General features: G+C 48.7%; 1 protein-coding gene across 5 annotated transcripts in view; it reads right to left on the bottom strand.

The window, feature by feature from the left end:
• LOC144168858 (uncharacterized) overlaps positions 1-19044 on the bottom strand; it is a 95650-nt gene that overhangs the window by 13597 nt on the left and 63009 nt on the right. For all 5 annotated transcript variants that reach the window (XM_077697851.1, XM_077697849.1, XM_077697850.1 and 2 more), the window contains exons 9-15: positions 15892-16097; positions 14072-14323; positions 12328-12369; positions 10433-10509; positions 10208-10338; positions 6751-7009; positions 2046-2162 (exon numbers count right to left, since the gene is read on the bottom strand). In XM_077697851.1, the coding sequence (XP_077553977.1) occupies positions 2046-2162; positions 6751-7009; positions 10208-10338; positions 10433-10509; positions 12328-12369; positions 14072-14323; positions 15892-16097 (1084 nt within the window). The remainder of the gene's footprint in view (positions 1-2045; positions 2163-6750; positions 7010-10207; positions 10339-10432; positions 10510-12327; positions 12370-14071; positions 14324-15891; positions 16098-19044) is intronic.

Genomic DNA, 19044 nt, shown 5'->3' with positions numbered 1-19044 from the left:
GATGCTGTCAAGCACCATATAAAGTCCCACGAAGAAACGTTAGACTATTCAAGGCACTAACTCTCTGCCTTTTCTACACCTAGATGTTCCCTCCCCATCCTGTTCTTATCTTATCTCGTTTGGCAGCTGCACTAAAGAGGGAAGCGTGTGTGAAAGCAGCCACAATGCTGAGGGGGAAAAGAAGATTGACATTTTCATGACCGACGTGAAAAGTGCATTTACTGTGTGAGCACATGGGTCTTTGATCAAAAACTTTTTTACAGTTATGATAATAACAATTCGGGGACATGTGTGGTTTTTTATTCTGATTGTAGATACTATACAAATTGTTTTTGTGCGAAAGGACTACATCCAAATTTATTGGGATTTTTATGGTTGGCTTTTTGACAGATTTTCTACAGAAACTGCTGGAGAGATGCAGCTGAACAAGGTACCAGTGATCCGTGCCCAAACCAAGGAGTGCAATAAAACTAACAGTACCATTCTGTCTGGTCTGTAGCAGAAGTTATGACCGTCTGAAGTTTGGGCTTGAAAGGTGGAAACTGTTTTTTTCTGGTTCTCACCTTTCAAGCGCAAACTTCAAACGGTCGTAACTCAAACATACCGTATTTACACGACTGTAAGTCGACCCTTTTTTTCAAAATTGACAATCCAATGTTGGGGGGTCGACTCAGAATCGAAATCGAACCGTCTACCGCTAGTAACGCCAAGAGAAACGAGAAATCGGGGGTGCCACGAGGTGGGGACAGCTTTGCACCCTCGTTCCCATGGTTATGGTCCAAAGTGTGAACCGCATGGGGCGTTTTCTGCTCGCGAAAATGCACCGCGCTGACGCTGCCGCGAATACCACCCGCATGCTGCGCGCTACGCGATCGGCGGCGGCAACATGGCGACGTCACCAGCCGCGAAGAGGTGCGCATAGCTCCAGCGACCGCTTCTAACCGCTCTTTAAGATATCGCTGAAGGCACAAACGAAGGCATTTGCGCAGGAAAGGAGCTGATAATGTGGTCGAAAACGACACTATAAAGCATCATCCGCGCCGCTAGGGAAAGCGCCAATCAAATATCCGCCACCGTGGTAAGCCTAGATATCTCTGGCGGCGCCAGCCGGCTGTCCCGAGCGCTTTCAAACTGCCGCCATGAAGAGCGCGCCTCCTCATTGGGGCAAGACGTCAGGCTCCTCCCACTGCCGCACTCTACCGACGTAGAACTTGGAAGCTGCCGCGCATGAATTCGTCGACACGGGTGTGAAAAAGTCGCCCACGCAACGCCGATGCGCAGGAATCGCGTGCAAAAACGTGTCAAGAAGCGCTTTATTCGTCTCTAATAAACAAAATGAGTATTAGCGAATTCCTTGATTCAATGCGCGGCGCTAGCATAGCCCAAATCATATCACATTGTTTAGTACACTTCCGAACGCGATGGTGGATATCGCGCGGCCGCTTCCGTCAGCCGCCATGTTGTTTGTTTTGGGTGTTTGTTTTGGTATCGCGCGGCAGCGGCCGCTGCCGGTTGCTTCGATGGTTGTCATCTCGCAGCGAATGTGTTCTTCCCGCTCAACCCACAGCGCTTATACAAAAGCTTTTCTTTTTTAACATCTACCGCGCAAACCGCGAGCGCACGGCTCTTGTGGGAGCATCGATCATTGATGGTGGAGCCGCTGTGTGGGTTGACGGGAGAGCTTCTCTTTGTGATACGATTTTCTAGGCGGCGCTCGCATTTCTTTTCTTTTTTTTTTCTTTTTTGAGAGATGCAAACTTTGGGGGTCGACCTACATTCGAGTCGACTTACAATCGTGTAAATACGGTAACATCAAACATAAAAATCCCAATAAATATGAATGTAGTTGTTTTACAGAAAAACAAATTTTATATCTACAATCAGAATGAAAAACCACACATGTCCTCGAATCGTTACCATCATAACTGTAAAAATAAAGTTTTTGACCAAAGACACAAGTGCCCCCTTAACACGGGCGGCAAGGTGGTTCAGTGAGGAGGCAGAGCCATCCATAGGCGAACAGCAGAAGGAAGGCCCCTCCTTACCTCTTGAGGTAGACCATGAGGGTGTCGGGGGAGCGCCAGACAGAGAGGGTCTTGCGTGCCCGCTGGTTGCGCCGGCACACGGGGCAGAACCACGGGTTCTGCTCGTCCAGGGTCTCACTGCATTGGCCGGGAAGGGATGGAGGGAAGGGACCTCTGAAGACGCTCTCTCTCGCACACAAGTAATACACACCACCTGACAACTGCCGTTTCACTATTCCTACAGCAAATGTCGGGCATAATAAAGCAACTGTCACTTGTAATGCTACTTCCGTGCAACGCAGTCTCAGTCTTCAGTTATCTCGCATAACAGTTTACTTTTGCACAGGCTAACCCTGTCAGCCCTGGCTTTTTCCCTTCAAGCAAAGCAATGTTTTCTGTGTGTTTTCTGAAATTTTTGGGTCCTGTAAGCCCCCCAAACCAAAAATAGAGCTGGAAGTGCAACTAATAACAGACTTACAAATGAGGCAATTAATTAGGACATCTGGCAATTAAAAGTTTTATGTTGAGCAGAGACATCACTTTCGCACATTTTTCTAAACGTTATGACTACATGAACCTACAAACAAAAAATCAGCCTTGTAGTGCACACATTGATAGATTTACATGTTTGGCAATACAACTTACACCACCATTTTTTTTCAGCTAAAATGTCAAAATTTCGTCCTCACCGGAGCTTCTTTGTAGCGTGCAGCTCCACTAAAATAAAACAACAGTGACATCTATCACAATAGGCATCCATGAAGAACAATTCTTGTGGGGATCCTGAAGCCCAAGCCATTGCGCGATCACTGGGTTTGTACCATCACGCGGCGCTTTTCCCCTCTCTCCTCCGAAATTCCGGCTCGTCTTGGCGCCTCTGTGTAGAGCCGAGCCGTCTCTCAAACTCTTGCGTGAGGTGAAGCCTGCAGAGACCGTTGCGGCGATAAAACACTGTCACGCAGTGGGCGCTCCGCCCTGGTAGCGGAGCTAACCTCACCTCATTGGTCCGTTTGAACGATGCCCGAACCCGACTCTCGCCGGGGACGCGAACGCACGCCCTGCGCGGGGGTCCGGTCGGGGAGACGCTTCCAGGACGCCGAAGGCGTTGGCCGAAGGTATGTGACGCTTTCTTTACCAGCCGGTTGCAACTCTGTTGCGCGGCGAAAGCCCACCAGCCCTTCCGGCTGCGGCCCGTGCCTAAGGCTGCTCCTGTTGCCCCTACGCTTGCATATAGTAAGGCCGTACCTACCACTCGACGATCACGCCGTGCGGTACGCGCCTGTGAGCAAATGGGCCCCGTCTCCCTCGCTGCTGCGAGCCGATCTGGCCAGCACGGCGATGCGTGCGCGCACTGTGTGCGCGCACCCCGGAATTTGCCCTGACTCTTCCGAAGAGCCCACTGGCTTTGCGCCGACGAAACGCGCACACTTGCGCGTGGCGCCCCATCGCCCCTTTCACCTAACGGGAAGTACGTACCTGTACTCTAAATTATGTATTTGGGTCTGTAAAATATGTGACTAGAACGTTAGCATAAAATAAACGTCTTCCCTCCGTACCCGGGGCATATTCCTTTGTCGCCGCCTTCTCCACCTGCCCAACAGAGGCGGTGTTAAGGGGGGACGTGGCTTTCAAAATCAACTTTTTTATTTCTTTGTGGATTTTGATGAAAATTGGCACAGCAACTGGAAATGCTTCTGTGATAACACCATAAAAATTTGAAGTTAATATTTTGATAACTTTTTTATGTATGAAATTTTCTTTCTGTTCCGCTTGTACCGAGCTTGAGCGGCTTATAACACACGATAGAAAACTTGTTCGAAGTGCTTTGCATTCTCAAATGAATGGACGAGGTCGTGACAGTTTTAGAATTTTTTTTTTACAACACAATGTTTTTTAGTTTTCATTTTTTTAGAGGTTAATGTGCAACAGGCATGTCAACTGTGAACGATTATTTGAATAAAAAAATCACAAAAAACAAATCTGGAAAACTAAAAGTGTCACGACCTGAACAGTTCATCAAGGAATGTAATGCAAGAAACGGAATCAAAATAGACCCAGCAGTCACGAAGAAATCCCTGGGACAAGCGACACAGGTGGCAAAAAAAAATGTTTTGAGAAAACGGCTTCCGAAGTTGCAACATAGGTTTCACATATCAAAAGTCGTCACGGTTGTAGCCTTTCATGTCCTTTTGAACATGGGGCTTCTGGAAGGCCTTGCCTTGAAACTGGAGTGCCTTTTCAGCCTTTCTCTTTCCAGAAAACATCATTTTCAGCTCCTCCGTGAAGAGTACATACCCCCCTTTGCAAACCAAACGGAGGGGAGATGGGTTTCAATGGGCTTTCAATGCAAAGTAGGTTAGTTGGTTGGCTGTATCGCACTGGACAACCTCCTTTTGCAGTGTTGTCACCATGGCAACAAGTTAAGCATTTTTTTAACTTAAATTTGAACATTTCTGGCTTTTTTTTCATGTTTTATCTTGCCTGGCACAGCAACTTAGCACTCATAGTGCAGGTGTTCATTGCCAAAAGTTTGCATACCACAAGGTTGAAAATGAGCTACTTTGAAGCTTGGTAGAGTATTCTGCATAACTCCCAACTTCAATGCAAGAGCCTATTTTTTTTTTACCACTTTTGACATTCAAGGCATCCAATATTCCTCGCAGCACAGCCAGTATGCCCTGAGCAATGGTATCAATAATTTCCCTAAAAAAATCACTGTTAAATGCTGCCACAGTAACGTACATTTTTAACGCAGAGAGCATATTTTATTCCTATATTACTAACTCAAACCTGTTTGCATGAAAATTACAAGTGCACGGGAAACATTGCGCAAGAAAGGCGATATGGCTCGCGCGCATCGCAGCGCACGCTTACCGCGACATATCGAGCTTTGATTATACCTGATATGGCTGGTCAGGTCGCTTTTAAGATTAAAACTAACGTCGCAGGCATTAATTACAACTACTGGCGTTCAATCGTAACCGGTTGCCCAGTCATGTGATGCTCCAATGCGCGTCGGCTATGCCGTGCGCGCCGCAGCGTTTGACGCGTCGACCGTTTCTTTCTCAAGGCTAGCGAGCCCACAGTCAAAACACAGCACTAACTAAGCGTGTAAACATCGCAAATCCGACTGAAAGTTCACTTCACGAACCGCTATCGCAAGCGCGCACACCGCGTCACCCTCCGGGGTCTGGCGACGGTAGAGTCACGCGCACCACGAAGCGTTCGATGACCTCCGCCTTTCGAGCCACACAACTTCCCGTAATCTGGCTCGTTATCTCTGGCATTCCCATCGCGATAACGTCCGTGTTGAATACCACAGATTGAACAGAAACTCGGCCGAGCGAAGCGGCGAAAATGAACTCAATCCGCTCGCTACGCAGCTCAGGCGGCCGCCATCTTGCGTTGCGCCCGCGACATCCAATCAGGAGGGTCGACGTTCTGCGCCCCGACCGGAGGACCAATAGCGCTTCAGCATTTATTTCTAGCTTCGTTTGTGCGTCGTTTCTTTTCTGCCGTTTGTGCGTTTGTGAATGAACGAAGATAAAAGAGACGAGCGGAACCGGAAAAACGATCGCTCGGCCGATCTAACCATATCAAAATGGCCGCGCCCGGTGGCACCGTTGCGGAGATAGAGCGCTCCGAAAATTGCCGTTTTTTCGCCCTTTTGCGCTGATAGTTTGTCACCGCGCCTGACAAAAGTATTTTTTTATGCCACTTTGCGACGCTTTTCAGCGTAAAAACTTTGCAGACGCACAGAATAGGAAACATAGAAGCCGAATATGCGGGTTTCAAAAAAACGATGTTTTGGTCATTTTTCCGAAGTTGAAAGCCGCGTCCCCCCTTAAGTTGGCGCGACGGCGTTTCAGTATCGTGAGCGTGCTCAACTAGCTCGAACCCACGGTGGTTCCTCGCAGTGTGCATGAATGCCTGCCTTGTGCAATGCTAGGGTGATGCATATTGTGAGGTAGAGAGACGACATTCTCCAGGAAACTAGCAGTTTTGGTTTCGTTCTCTATGCGCTAGAGCATGGTTTCTCAAAGTGGGTTCCGCGGAACCTAGGGGTTCCGCAGGCCCCTCCTCAGGGTTCCGCGAGCCACTGATAAATTTTCCCTGGTTCCGCAGTCGCAAAGTCTTATATGGTGAACTTGAGGTGCGATCGATCTAAGGAACCTCCATTACTCACGCCCGAGTGTCAGTAAGCACATCTCGGCGCATAACAGAAACGCGCGAGCTGCGCAATAAATCTCGCCAGCAGCTTGTAGCCAGCCAGACTCCGAAAATGGGCCACGTGGTTAAACTATTGCACTTGAATCTCGGCCTTATATTACCCCCATGCGCATTTCTCCTGTTTGGAGATAGGTGCCACTAGCGTACGCATTCGCGTAAAGTCGACGGGGAAAAAAAAAAACGATACCCTTGCTTGCTTTTGAATTCATTGCACGTTAATGTAGCATGAACGGAATGAAAAATGGCGGGAGGGGGAGGGGGGGGTTCCTTGGAACTTAACGGAACTTAGCAGGGTTCCCTGGGACCAACATGCTTGAGAACCCCTGCGCTAGAGGAACTTTTATGTATTGGCGTCAATTGACATTACCAGGCCCGAAAGGGTTTTATTAAAACCTGACCTCTTCGGATTCAGCGTACACTTTATTTTAAGTCCCCCACACCGCCTTCTTTTCTGCCAATCAGCCCTTCCAGTAGAGAGGAGGAAAAGCGAACTCGCCTCTCGCTGAAGGCACGCAGGCAGTCGTAGAGGGTCAGGGCGGAGCCCGAGGGGTGGGCGGGCGGCCGCAGAGACGGGGAGGGCGGCCAGGTCGTCCGCGGGGGCGCGTCGTCGCCGGTGCACCGCAGGGCCAGGCAGTCGCCCGGCTGCAGGGACACCCGGCCCACCCGGGCCACCTCGCAGCCCCCGCACCGGCCCCCGGGGCACCGGGAGCACCGCTGGCCCCAGGGGTCCACCAGGGACAGCGAGTAGCACGCCCCTGAGCGACAGCAGGCACAGGGCACCCGCCGTCAGTGTCCTCCTCAATCACACACACCCGATATACATTGAGTTTCAAAGTAGTACCGTATTTTCATGCGTATAACTAGCACCAAAAATGAGAAAATTTCAGCGGCAAAGTAGCGGTGTGGATAATACGCGGGGTTTTCCCTTTAGCGCAGCTTCACGGCAATGCGTGTTGTGCCGTGAAGATGACCTTGTGTACAACACCGAGTGCTGCGGCTCGAGTGGTAGGTCTAGCGAGGGCAGTGACACTGAGTGAATTGTGACTTTCGCCTTGCAGTCGGTGACTTCTAGTACGTGATGTGTTGCTTGAGCAGTAGCTTTGGTGAAGCCTTTCCTGTATCCAGGGGTGAGACAGCTGAATCAGATTTGGGAGCAGTTTCTGGAGCAGCGAAATATCGATTTTGGAGCAGAACAACGACATTTATTACGTCACCTTAGGAGCCTAAAAAATCAAATTTCTGGCAACTCGGGGGGTGGGGTAGTGCACTTTTTAATCGGTTTTGAATGTACATAACACTGAAACAGCCTTTCAATAAAGTTTTTTGTACCAGAGTATCACAAGGTACGAAATGCAATACCTCTTTGCAAACTATGTTTAAATTCTTAGGCTCTATGCCTAGATGGCGTGGGCGCCATTGAAAATATCGAATTGAAAAACGAAGCAATCATATGGCCTTTTTGTTATCATGTGAATGCAGAGATTATTATTTTTGTAATCCCAGACTCGGCTTTAAACACAAGTGTAAAGCCACGGCAAAAGTTGCGCAAAGTGAAATGACAGTCGCCGCACCCCACCACCCCTCCCATTTTAATCCCCAAGATGCACGTTCACTCCAAACGTAATATGAATAACGTTGGTATGTTTAGCCACCTCCCATTTCGCAATTTGACTTCAGATAGATGAACCATTCTCACTAGCGTGCAATACAGTTGAACCCCTTTATAAGAGACACGTACCGGGGAGCAGTTTCTGTCTCTTATACGAGATGTCTCTTATAAGCAGGGTACCATGTTTTCACTTACTAATAAGACCCTAGTTCAATGTGGGCACCCTATGACTAAAACAAGCTCAAAAGAATGCTACAGCATGTTTCAAAAGATTCATTCTAATTTATGTTTGGCCCCCAGAATTTATGAAACAGTTCTGAATCTTTGTTTGCTTCATGACTGTATTTACACTGTATATTTTACAACCGATTCTGCAAGCTTTTTTTTCTTTCCTCGTTTGTGGAAGATGAATCGTACATGTTGAGTTCACAAGCCTGATGAATAGGCGGAGCGCACAGCTTCTTCCGCTGTGTGCTCAGGCTATTCATTATGCTTGCAGGACTCAACATCTGCGATGCTTTTTGATTGGGAGCTATGCCAGTGGGAGAACCCGCATGTGCGATCGCGCTCCATCCAATGGATGGCAGTAAGCTTCACCCACTTCTGTAAGTTGCATTTCCATTGGCAGGGCTTCTCATCGTCATTTCATAGCTGACTGAACCACTGTGTGTTTGCTGAAGTTATAATAAATAGCGACTGCAGGCGTCTGTCGTCCACCTGTGCTTCCAGGATGGAAGCAACTGCAATTAGTGACTGGAGGCACTGCGTCTGAAGTTAAAATGGCTATTACAAGTGAGATTATTGATTCAAGTTCAAGGATGACTTGTCTCTTATAACCAATCTTCTACATCCGATGTCTGTTATAAAAGAGGTCGATTTAATGGGAAAGATAGGGCAGCCAACCATGTGGGTCAATAGTGTCTCTTATACCCATTGGTCTCTTACATCAGTGTCTCTTATAACGAGGTTCAGCTGTAATAGTCCGTCCGGCTACCGGACACTGCTTGCACATTTTGCGGCTATGTAGCCTGCGCCGCCACTTTTGCAGTCGATCATCCCATTCCCACCGCTCGCAATCTCACTTTCAAAGGCAGCAATAACTCAGCGTTTTATAGCACCGCGAAGAGCCCAAAATATCACTTCAAACACGCGCACCGCGCCTCACACTCAAGGCCTAAACACGGCGAATTCGTGGGCGCCACGTTGTTTTTGATGAATTCCATCTTTGGAGTCGCACAACTTCCCACAACAGTTCAAACGACTAAATGTAAACGCAGCCACCCCCATAACCAAAACCACAGTAGAAATCGGCGTGAACCACGAGCAAAGGCTTCGCCCAGCGGCCATGTTTTGTAATCTTCTCCACACCAAGATGGTGGCGCCCAGTAACGGCGTTCTGGAGCACGACCGTCTAAAGCCGGTCGTGTTCGAGAGATATGAGGCTCCAGAAAATGCCGTTTTTTTCATCAACTTGCACGAGTGGTTTGCCGCCTCAGTACACAAGTATTTTTTCTACAGGACTTGGCAATGGTTTTCGATGGGAAAACTTTAAAACGCAGAGAATATAACATGTGCAACCCGACACTGCGACTTTCGAAAAAACTGATTTCGGGGACAATTTTATGGATTTTTTATTGCATGATTAATCAATTACACCTTTACAAACTGCATCACCTTGGGGGTGGAGGAAAGTTATGCCGTTAGTAAGCATTTTCCCCCACTGAAACTGATGGGAGCGTTAAAATCCTTGGCTCTCAGACTGTTTTGGCGCAGTTTGGCGCAATTTTTGCGATTTTCGAGCTTTTGGAGCAGCCTGGCGCAGGAAAACACTTTTGTATCGATATGCGCAATATGCGCAGCTGTCTCACCCCTGTGTATCAAATGTGCGGAAAATACAGAAAACTTGGGTGGCACCAGTGGCAAGGAACCATTTCGAATGCGCACTTCAAACACCAAAGTTTAATGAGCTGTAAAATTAGTTCCCAGTGGTGCACCGAAAAACCGCTTCTCTTATTCACGCACTCCCCAGGGAATTGGAAAACACAAAGATTACAGTTTCATGACCAACACTGTTCTGCCTAGTGTTTGACCAAAAATGGCTAATCATGCCTGATTATCTTGGCAACTAATTGACTGATAATGCCATATTCGAAATCAGGGGGGCAAAAGCAGCAAGGCTGGCAACTTTCAGAGAGTTTACTGAACAATTAAACGAACCTGTTTTACGAGCAGCGTCCCCCCTTAGGGCACCCACAGGCGTCTTTGTGCTCCTTGGAAGCACAGCCTCTGCCTTGTGGCTGGCAATGAAACCCTGCCGAAAATGTCCCCTCCCCCGCACACTCACCGGGCGGAAGGTGGGCAGCGGCGGCCGCGTACAACCTGCCCGCATGGCAGTGGCAGGGCACCCGCAAGAGGGCCGGGGGCCGCCAGGGCAGGCCCCCTTCCTGGCAGAACACCAGGGGCACGCTCACCAGCCTGCAAGGTGCGTGTGCCCGTTCAAGGAGGAGAGGGGGACGAAGCAGGGTGCCCATGCCGCAGCAGAAGGCTCGACAACGAGAGGCAGGCTCACCTGGAGCGGTGCCGGTGGCTGCTCATGCGGGAGAGCAGCACAAACTCGTCCTCCGCCTTCACCGACACGTTGCACAGCTGCCCACAGGGGGAGGGGAAGGGGAGGGGAGAAGGCACCGGAGGTAGTCGCGTATTAGGCAAACTGACCGGAACAGCCCCAGTGTGGCTCCATAGCATATTCCTGCCCCCCAGTTGGAAATTAAGGGGGCCACGCAGACAAAATACAAGTTCGTTTTATTTAGAAGATTGCGTGTTCTTATGGTGACTCCTGTACTTGTCCGGAAGCAAACGATGCTTCATTCACTGCGAAGTTAATCAATTTAACTTGAAATTTTGATTCTCCGTCAAATCGTGCATTTTCGTGACGTCTGCCATGAAGTCACAAGAACAGGCCTTCAAGCTAAACCTGGTGCTCTGCGGAGCCTTGTTTACCGTTTGTCAACCTAGATGACACCACCATACCGCAGCGGGCCGTTTTCTTCCTTTGCTTTGTTTTTGGCCGTATTTGTACCTGGCTTGCTTTTGTTGAGGCAGAAAATAACCGTTTCGTGAAACATGGTGTTGTTCGCTCGACAAATATGGTCACGTAAGCCACCGTTGTTTACGTTAACCGGCCAGTGTCGTCTGAGACAACCCCACAGCGCCGCACTGCTGTGCAGCTAAAACAAGCACAGTGCAGGCAGTACCAACAGCGGTACGAATCGGTACTTTCTCAATTTCCACAGTTTACCCCACCATTCTTACTGCTGTAAAATGAGTATGCATTACATTTAAGTGCACACAGCTCATACAGCAAGCTTATAAGCCCTGCCTAATTAGCGTTTGCTCCTGCCGGCCTCAGCCAATCGCAGACCTGGCACGCTTGACATCATAGGTTCTGTTGCGGGAAATGAGCTAGTGGGTTGCATGGCGGTTTCCTCTTATCCTGATTATATATAGCTTATTTGAGCGAAGCGTGCGTTAAAAGTGGTGTCAGAGTGATTTTAATGCGGCAATCTTTCGGATGAACCAAAGTTGTGTTGTCTCTGCATTTACCAATGGGGCTTCCTCTCATTTTCTTCCTTCTCCATAATGCTGGATGCCTACGGGTGCGTTGCTGGTTATTACAGACTCTGATTTTAGGTGGCATTACGTTATATGTGGGGGCATGATGTGCGATTAGAAAGAACAGACACTGCTGCTTAAAAGCCTCCAGGCAGCAGAGGGGATCTGGGCCTCTGCTTGGACGTAGCAAGGTTCAAAGCAAGAGGGGTTCCCAAATTTATGCAATGGTTCCTCAAGCATGGGTGTATCAGGCGATCCTTGCAGATTCCCAAAATTATATCAACCCCGGGAGAAGGGTGGGGACACATATGGTACAAGTAACTTGTCCCTTGCATCCAAATATCACTTTGCCATTTCTTTTACTTGCGTCCAACACGGGTCGAGCTTTTTACAGACTGTTAATACACACAGAAAATGGTGCATGCAATTTCACAACCCACCGTTTCAAGGAACAACCGCGCAAACACACATTTGTCACACAACAAAAAAAAAAAAACTTTTAAATTAGCAAGTGCTGTGCAAAGAAACCAGAACGATTTGTGTGGCCTGATGTAAAGCTAACTTCTACAACTGCCAAAAGTGTGCACAAAAAAAAAAAAAAAAAAAAGGCGACAGCAATAACGCAAGCTTTCCAGCACAGTGAGAACTTCTTGATGCTTCAGCTCAAACTAAGTTAAGCTTAAATTCAGAATGGCGGTTAGCGCTTTGTGGCGACAATTAATTCCAACAAAAAGTGTGTCCCTCTGGTGGCCACACTCATTGATGCTGTAATGATCCTGCTGTTCTCATGCTCTGCCACTGCGAGCGTGCGCTTTGCAGCAAACGGACGCGCAATGAAAGGCGCACACTCACCGGACACATCAACGACTCGCTGCCGTAGTGCTTGGAGGAGATCTGCACGCCGCCAGGGAAGAGCACTCGTTCAGTACAAGGAAGCACACGCAACCAACGCTCACGGAAACAATGCCCACCTTCTCCCCCCAGAAATTGAACACAGAAAACGACACCGTACATTATTCCCAGATGGCACAGCTCAGTGAAAGCACAGCAAGAATTATGATGGACAACTACAGGGGACTGGTAACACCTGCAATACTTTGCACAAATTGGGAAAAGTGTGCGAGCACCACCCGAGATGCATCAACACTTAATCCGGCTGCTACCTGGTACCAAGTAGTAGTAACAGGAAGCTAGCCTACCGCAAAACACCCGCCCATGCATCCCACAGTGTCGTGTTCATACCAACCCCATACTATCTACACTAATATATTTATATACTATACAGTTCAAATTTCATTTAAAAAATATTGAAAAAAAGTTTCACCCAGTGCGAAATCTGCCGAAACAGTGGAGCTGCGGTTGGTTCTCTTGTGTTGGCTCGAACATAAACAAGCGCTCGCCCAAGAACAGCAGCACCGTTGCCCCGCAAATTCAATGGTTCGCACAAGGGAATCAGCAGCTAAACGTCAGCGGTGGGAGGCTCCCACCCTCTCTCTTTCCCCTGGGGTGAGGGAGAGGAACTTGCCAAAGCGAGACCACTGCACCCTCTATCGGTGGATCTGGGAACAGCCAGGTTCCCAGACCCACCAATGGGGGCCGCCGGCAGGTCTGGGAACCTGCTCCTAGCCCTGCGTGACGCACGACCTACGGCAGACGGACGAAAAGGCTCGACCCACAACAGCGCCACTGTTAAAAGGAATCTGAACAAAGTTTGCCCTTAGTCTTATGCATTCTAGTCCACTTATAACAATACTCAAGTGCCAAGGAGATTCCACTGTTATAACCAATAATTGTTATAAGCAGAGTGCACAAAAAAAAATACAGATTAGAACATTTTATTTGCGTGCAAGCAAGGTTGTACTACTACTTATTCGCAGAAGAGATACCATAGTGGGTATGCTTTTTCACTTCATGCGAAGCTGACACACATCTTTTCAAGAGCATATAGGCGCTTCACCTAGCTGAGCGAAAGGTCCTTGGTGGAAATGAAATTCCTGAGGGACTGTATCACGTGTTGGGCCTCCTGCGAAGACCCTACCGGAGTAAACTGCTCAACCGCATCATCAGAGTATCACTGTCAGTGCTGACCGCAGCACATATCCGCGCAACGACTGCCTCTTCAGTGAGGCACTCGGACGTTTCCAAAACACCAGCCCTGATGTCCCTTCTGCCGAAAAACGGCAGTGGAAGTGGCACCCAGAGAGAGAGAAAGAGTGTGTGTGCATGCGCGCGTGCAAGTGTGCATGTGCATGTGTGTGCAAAGGCCACCTTTCCGACAGTCCACGGCAGCCTAGCAATAAAAGATGTGCCAATCAACGAAGGTCGGTTGCGAGTCTTTGTTGATTGTGAGTGATTGCGGGGTTTATTGCACCGAAGCTAGCCCTAGGCTATGAGGCGCGCTGTAGTTGAGGGCACCGAACTAATTTTGAGCACCGGGAAACCTCTAACATGCGCCAAAATATTGTCACACAGGCATCTCTACTTTCCAAAGCCTTCATCTGGAAAGTGGCCACCACGGCAGCGAATCGAAACTGCGTCCTTGGGCTCAGCAGCCCAATGCATCAGCCACCCGAGCGAAGAAGAAGAGGACGCCCACCTCGAGGCAGTTCCGGCAGAGCAGGCAGCGGCAGGAGGGGTGCATGTGCAGGTGGTCGTCCGCCATGTCCTCCAGGCAGATGGCACACGAGTGCCACGCGCGGCTGCTCGGGGTGGGGAAGGTGGCGCCCTCCTTCCCCACCTCCTCCTCCCCCTCGTCCTCCTCCTCTCCCCCTTCCTCCCAGGGCCCCAGGGCAAAGGCGTACACCTCGCGGTCGCCCTCGCCGATGCACCGCACGGCCATGTCCTCGTCCTAAGAATGGAACGGGGGGGGCAAAGGGAACTCAGAATTAACACACTTGGGACAATGCACGACAAGCGACAGGGTGGCTTTAAAGGGGCCATGCAGACAAAACACAAGTTTGGTTCATTCTAAAGATAGCCTCACTAGAATGGCCATGCGACTGACTCACTACCTCATTTCCTGCAACAGAACCTATGATGTCACAAGCCCAGCTGTGCAATTGGCTGAGGCTGGCAAATGCAAACGCAAGTTAGGCAGGGCTTCATAAGCGTGCCGGACGAGCTATTTGCGCTTAAATGTAATGCCTATTAATTTTACCGCAGTAAGAATGGTGGGGCAAACAGTGGAAACTACGAAAATACACGTAGACACAGGAAAACCGATGCGCACTGCTGTTGGTACTGGGCTCACCACGCTAGTTTTAGCTGCACAGCAGTTCACCACTTCGGAGTTGTCTTACACGGCACTGGCTGATAGGCGTAAATGATGTTCCCTTACTTGACCCTGTTTGTCGAGCATAGCCCATGTTTCACGAAACAATAACTTTCTACCGTAACAAAAACCAGCCAGGTGCAAATACGGTCAAAAACAAAGCAACAGCGAACAATGGTCCGCAGCTCAGTATGGTAGCGCCATCTGGGAGGACTGCCGGTAAGCAAGACTGTGGAGCCTCATGTCGCACTAGAGGTTCGCTTTAATACCCGCCCCCATGACCTCAGGGCAGACGTCACGAAAATGCACGATTTGGCGGGAGAATCAAAATTTTAACCTAAATTGATTAATTCCTCAGTGAATATGGCATTTGCTGCCGGGCAAGCGCTGGCGGCACTATAAAACACGATACCTTTCGAATAAAACAAGCTTCTATTTTGTCTGCATGGCCCCTTCAATATACTGCAACAAAGCCCCTCTTCCCCCCCGCCCATGGAGTCGCCAATATAGTAACACTGAAGTGCCCGACACTGACACAGAGATAGTAGCCACAGATGGCCAGCGGTTTCCAAGCCTGTGTCATCGAGTAAATGGAGCTTTCAATAGCTCCCCGGTACCACACGAAGTACAACCGGTTATACCCAATTGCAACAGTACAAAAATAGGGCCAACCGGCAAAGAGAATTTTGTCCACACGAAGGTGGAGAGAAATTAACGGGAAAGACTTTCTTGCGACCCACCGCCAGGGGGACGAGCCCGGGGGGACCCCTCCTGTCCCCCCTAAGAAAAAGCCGGATAGGGTGGGTTGCTGGGAACGGGAACTTGGACATCGGGATGGGTTATGGGAAGAAGGGTGGGAATGAGGGAAGCAATTTTGCTCCAATCCTTTTGTCTGACTCTCTTCCAAGACTGATTGCTCAGCGAGGGCATCAGACAGTGCCAATTGCCAAATATGCGGTCCCTGCCACGGGTTACCGCTCACCCATAGAGTCCGATAACTGGGCCCCAACTGTCAATGAGAAGACACTATGCACGAAGCTAGGGGCACTTTTTATCAGGAGCAACAAACAAAACAGTCATAACCCGCAAAGCACGAAAGGCCGACTGTAAGTGCGCAGCACACAGCTCCGAGAGAAGCCACCCACCAGGACACGGAGGACGCGCTGCCCGTCGGCCACCTCGGCGAGGGCGAGGCCGTGGGCGGGTGGCTCCCCGAGCAGGGCCACCAGGGCCTCCACCAGGCGGCCAACCTTGTCCTGCTTGCTCACCCGCACGCGGTAGTGGCGCACGGGCTCCCCTCCACCACCCCCTCCGACACCACTGCCCCCGCCCAGGGGCACGTACGTCACCCCTGCAACAAGCACAGCACAACAGCAATGGTGGTGGTCAGATCAGGGCACAGTCGCAGTGAAGGACTTTCCAATCACAAGCCACAAGGATGGCACTGGACCCTTCAAGCAAGTTAAGAGGGAAGGTCGGTCTTTAGCTTTTTTGTTTTAATTTCTGATCCAGTTTTTCTCGAACTATATACTATTGTACAGTTTTTTGTGCCGATTCTAATCATCCAATCAGTTTTTGCAAAAGTCAGTTAGTTTTAGGGATAATTACTAATTAGCCATCATTTTTGAAGGCCTAAATTTAAAAAAATCTGCTCCATAAAAAAAATGTTTATTAACACATGAATGGGTAGTCAAGTGCATAAGCAATGAACTAATGGGAGCACTTTTCTCAACTTGGCTTTAGTAGTAGTTTTACACCTCATTGAAAATTGGTGTTCAGATGGTGGCTACCAGCGGTGGAGGATGAAATGCAAAATAAGTAATTATCAACGCTAATTTTCAGAAACCTGTTCCCGTTAGTACCTAACATGCATAGTACTTAGCTTCCTGGTGCAAAAAAAAAAATTATAGCTGTACCTGCCATCCATGCAGAGATATTGAGGCCTTAAAACTGAGTAGAATCCAAAATTTGTTTTTTGAGGAAATGGCAAGAAACAAATAACATTAGATTTAACTCTTTCACGACGGCGCCACAGGCAATCGGAAGCCGGCATCCGATGATTTCAAATCTCCCGCAAAATCTGAAACCCGCGCTCCACAGACAACTATCGCCATCTGGTGTGTTCAGTGGCAACTTCTCTTTCAATTTCGGTTTCGTTTGTTTATGTGTCTCGTGTGGTGGCGGTGTAGCAAGAGAAATTTGAACCGAAGGTAGAGGGGAGCAGGGGGAAAAATGGCGTAGGGTTCGCGCCGCGCTCCACACAGTCGGACTGCTGTAGCAAGCACTTCGGCAGCTGCTGCTGTCGATTTTTTTTATTCCAGCTTCAGTGAGGGGTCAAGCAATGATGTGGGATCTTCAGATTTCAGTTCGGACGACGAAGCTCCGGTTAAGGTGCCTCGCACTTCAACAAGCGCTGGCAGGTAATTCCGTTGTAACTCCGCGCTGTATTTATGAACAAAACGTGCTTCTTATCTGACGACTGCGGTTTTGATTTTGTGTTTAGGGTCTCGACAACGTACGGCCAGGATATTTTGCCAAATGCACCGCGCCATATCGCGCTATTACCTTCAAGATAACCTGGTGCTCGTGTCAGATTAGCGCTGCAGGGTTCAGGTGCGACGCTTCTCGAGAGCGCTGGATTTTTTTTCCTGTTTTTTGCCACCAAACTGATAAGGATTTTGTGCGATAAGACAAAAGAGTGTACTTGGATGCGCATTTTACAGAGGCTCACTCACCCTTGAGTGCCTACGCGGCGTGGCACAGCTGTCAATTGCACTAGGTTGACGGGCCCTCAAAAATCCAAAATGTGGTGTACACTGTTGATGTATATATTGAATCATAGCCAAGGAACGTAGGAACAATTTGCATATCTTAAAATTCCTAAAATAATTTTTAGTCCCGGTAAAATTGCCTATTTGTGGTTTTCGTATACTTTCTTCAGGGCTTTTTTCTGACTACTTGACGAATAAACTGTAAGTAATCGTACCTTTAAGAAAACTGCTGCTTTGTGTTTGGAAGAGCAATCTATAAGCTACAATTCCATGCATAGCAAGGCTAAGTGTGTTCAGTAGCTCAAGAGAAAAAAAAACGCTTTGTGGGAGCACTCAAAATCGGCCGTTTTTCCGCCGTAACGAAAGAGTGAAGGTGGGGAAAAATGGGGACACAAATCAGTCTGCTAATGTCGCCACCCTGTTTGTTTGGCTCGTCTTTCTTTCCCCTTTCAGTTCCCAGCTACTAGTTCCCTCCCCAAGGCCTCATACCCAATGCAACAGCGGCAAGTGTCGTGCCCTTCAAAAGGGCTCAGGCGAAGACAGACCTGCCACACGCCCCACGTCACCTTGCAAGCAAGCACCAACACCCTCCACATTACATTCTCCGATTCACAAAATGGAATCCCCATTGCATAGCTCATGGGAAACTGCACAAGAACATGCGTTGGGAGAGCTGTATCACATGGCAAGAATGCTACACAGGGTACAGCACAACATTCCATTGGGCAATGAAAAAGCTAGGACACCCACAGAAATAACAGAGAGACCAATCCAATTTTCCACCCTCGAAACTTTAAATTCAACAGTAAATCAAATCAACGAAGCCATTAATCCATTTTATGGTAACACAAGCCTCCCGTTGAATGCCTTTACTTTGCTTTACAACTGTTCAACGAAAAGCATCCCCCTTTCTTTGCTTCTTCCGCTGCAGTTCTCCACCCTCCCACATTTTATTTCGAATCTCCCCCACCCAAAGCTCTAAGCTAGCAATGAAATCAGAGCATCACCGAGTGCCACAAACATGTACACTGTCATCCACACAAGCACAGTACTTCCACAAACCATGCTTTATGAATGCTTCGTTTATGATTTATTGCTGGCGCCTGGCTTTGCAAGGTAACCTTATCTTACGCTGAAAGTGGGCCATCCACTTGTTTCGTACGGCATTAGGCCGCACCGGGCTGCCTCGTGTAATAGCAAAAGAGTGCAATCCATTTGCCATCAACCAGGACCATTCTGGTTTGATGGAAATCTCAATTTGATTAGGTGCTCTTAAAAAGGGCTGCCATCCCAGATACACACATTCAGACCAAAGTGTTGTGGCATTCGATACGCCAAATTCTTCTCTGAAGTTAGCCCCTCTTCTCATAGTTTATTGCAGAGCACAAGTATACCCCAATGAACACTGTAAAGTATGAGAATTTGGTACCGCTACTTACTAAGAAACAATATGAGGCTGAAAGATCATAGTCAAGTTTTCAGTCTGAGTTCAGGTGTGACGACAGAGTGAGTGATTCCGATAGACAC

Source organism: Haemaphysalis longicornis, unplaced genomic scaffold (genome assembly GCF_048455015.1).
Source record: "Haemaphysalis longicornis isolate Haplotype H1 unplaced genomic scaffold, Haemaphysalis longicornis Haplotype H1 scaffold_2, whole genome shotgun sequence".
NCBI classification, from domain to species: Eukaryota; Metazoa; Arthropoda; class Arachnida; order Ixodida; family Ixodidae; genus Haemaphysalis; species Haemaphysalis longicornis.
The sequence above is the reverse complement of the archived record's forward strand: the minus strand, read 5'-3'. Positions and strand labels throughout refer to the sequence as shown.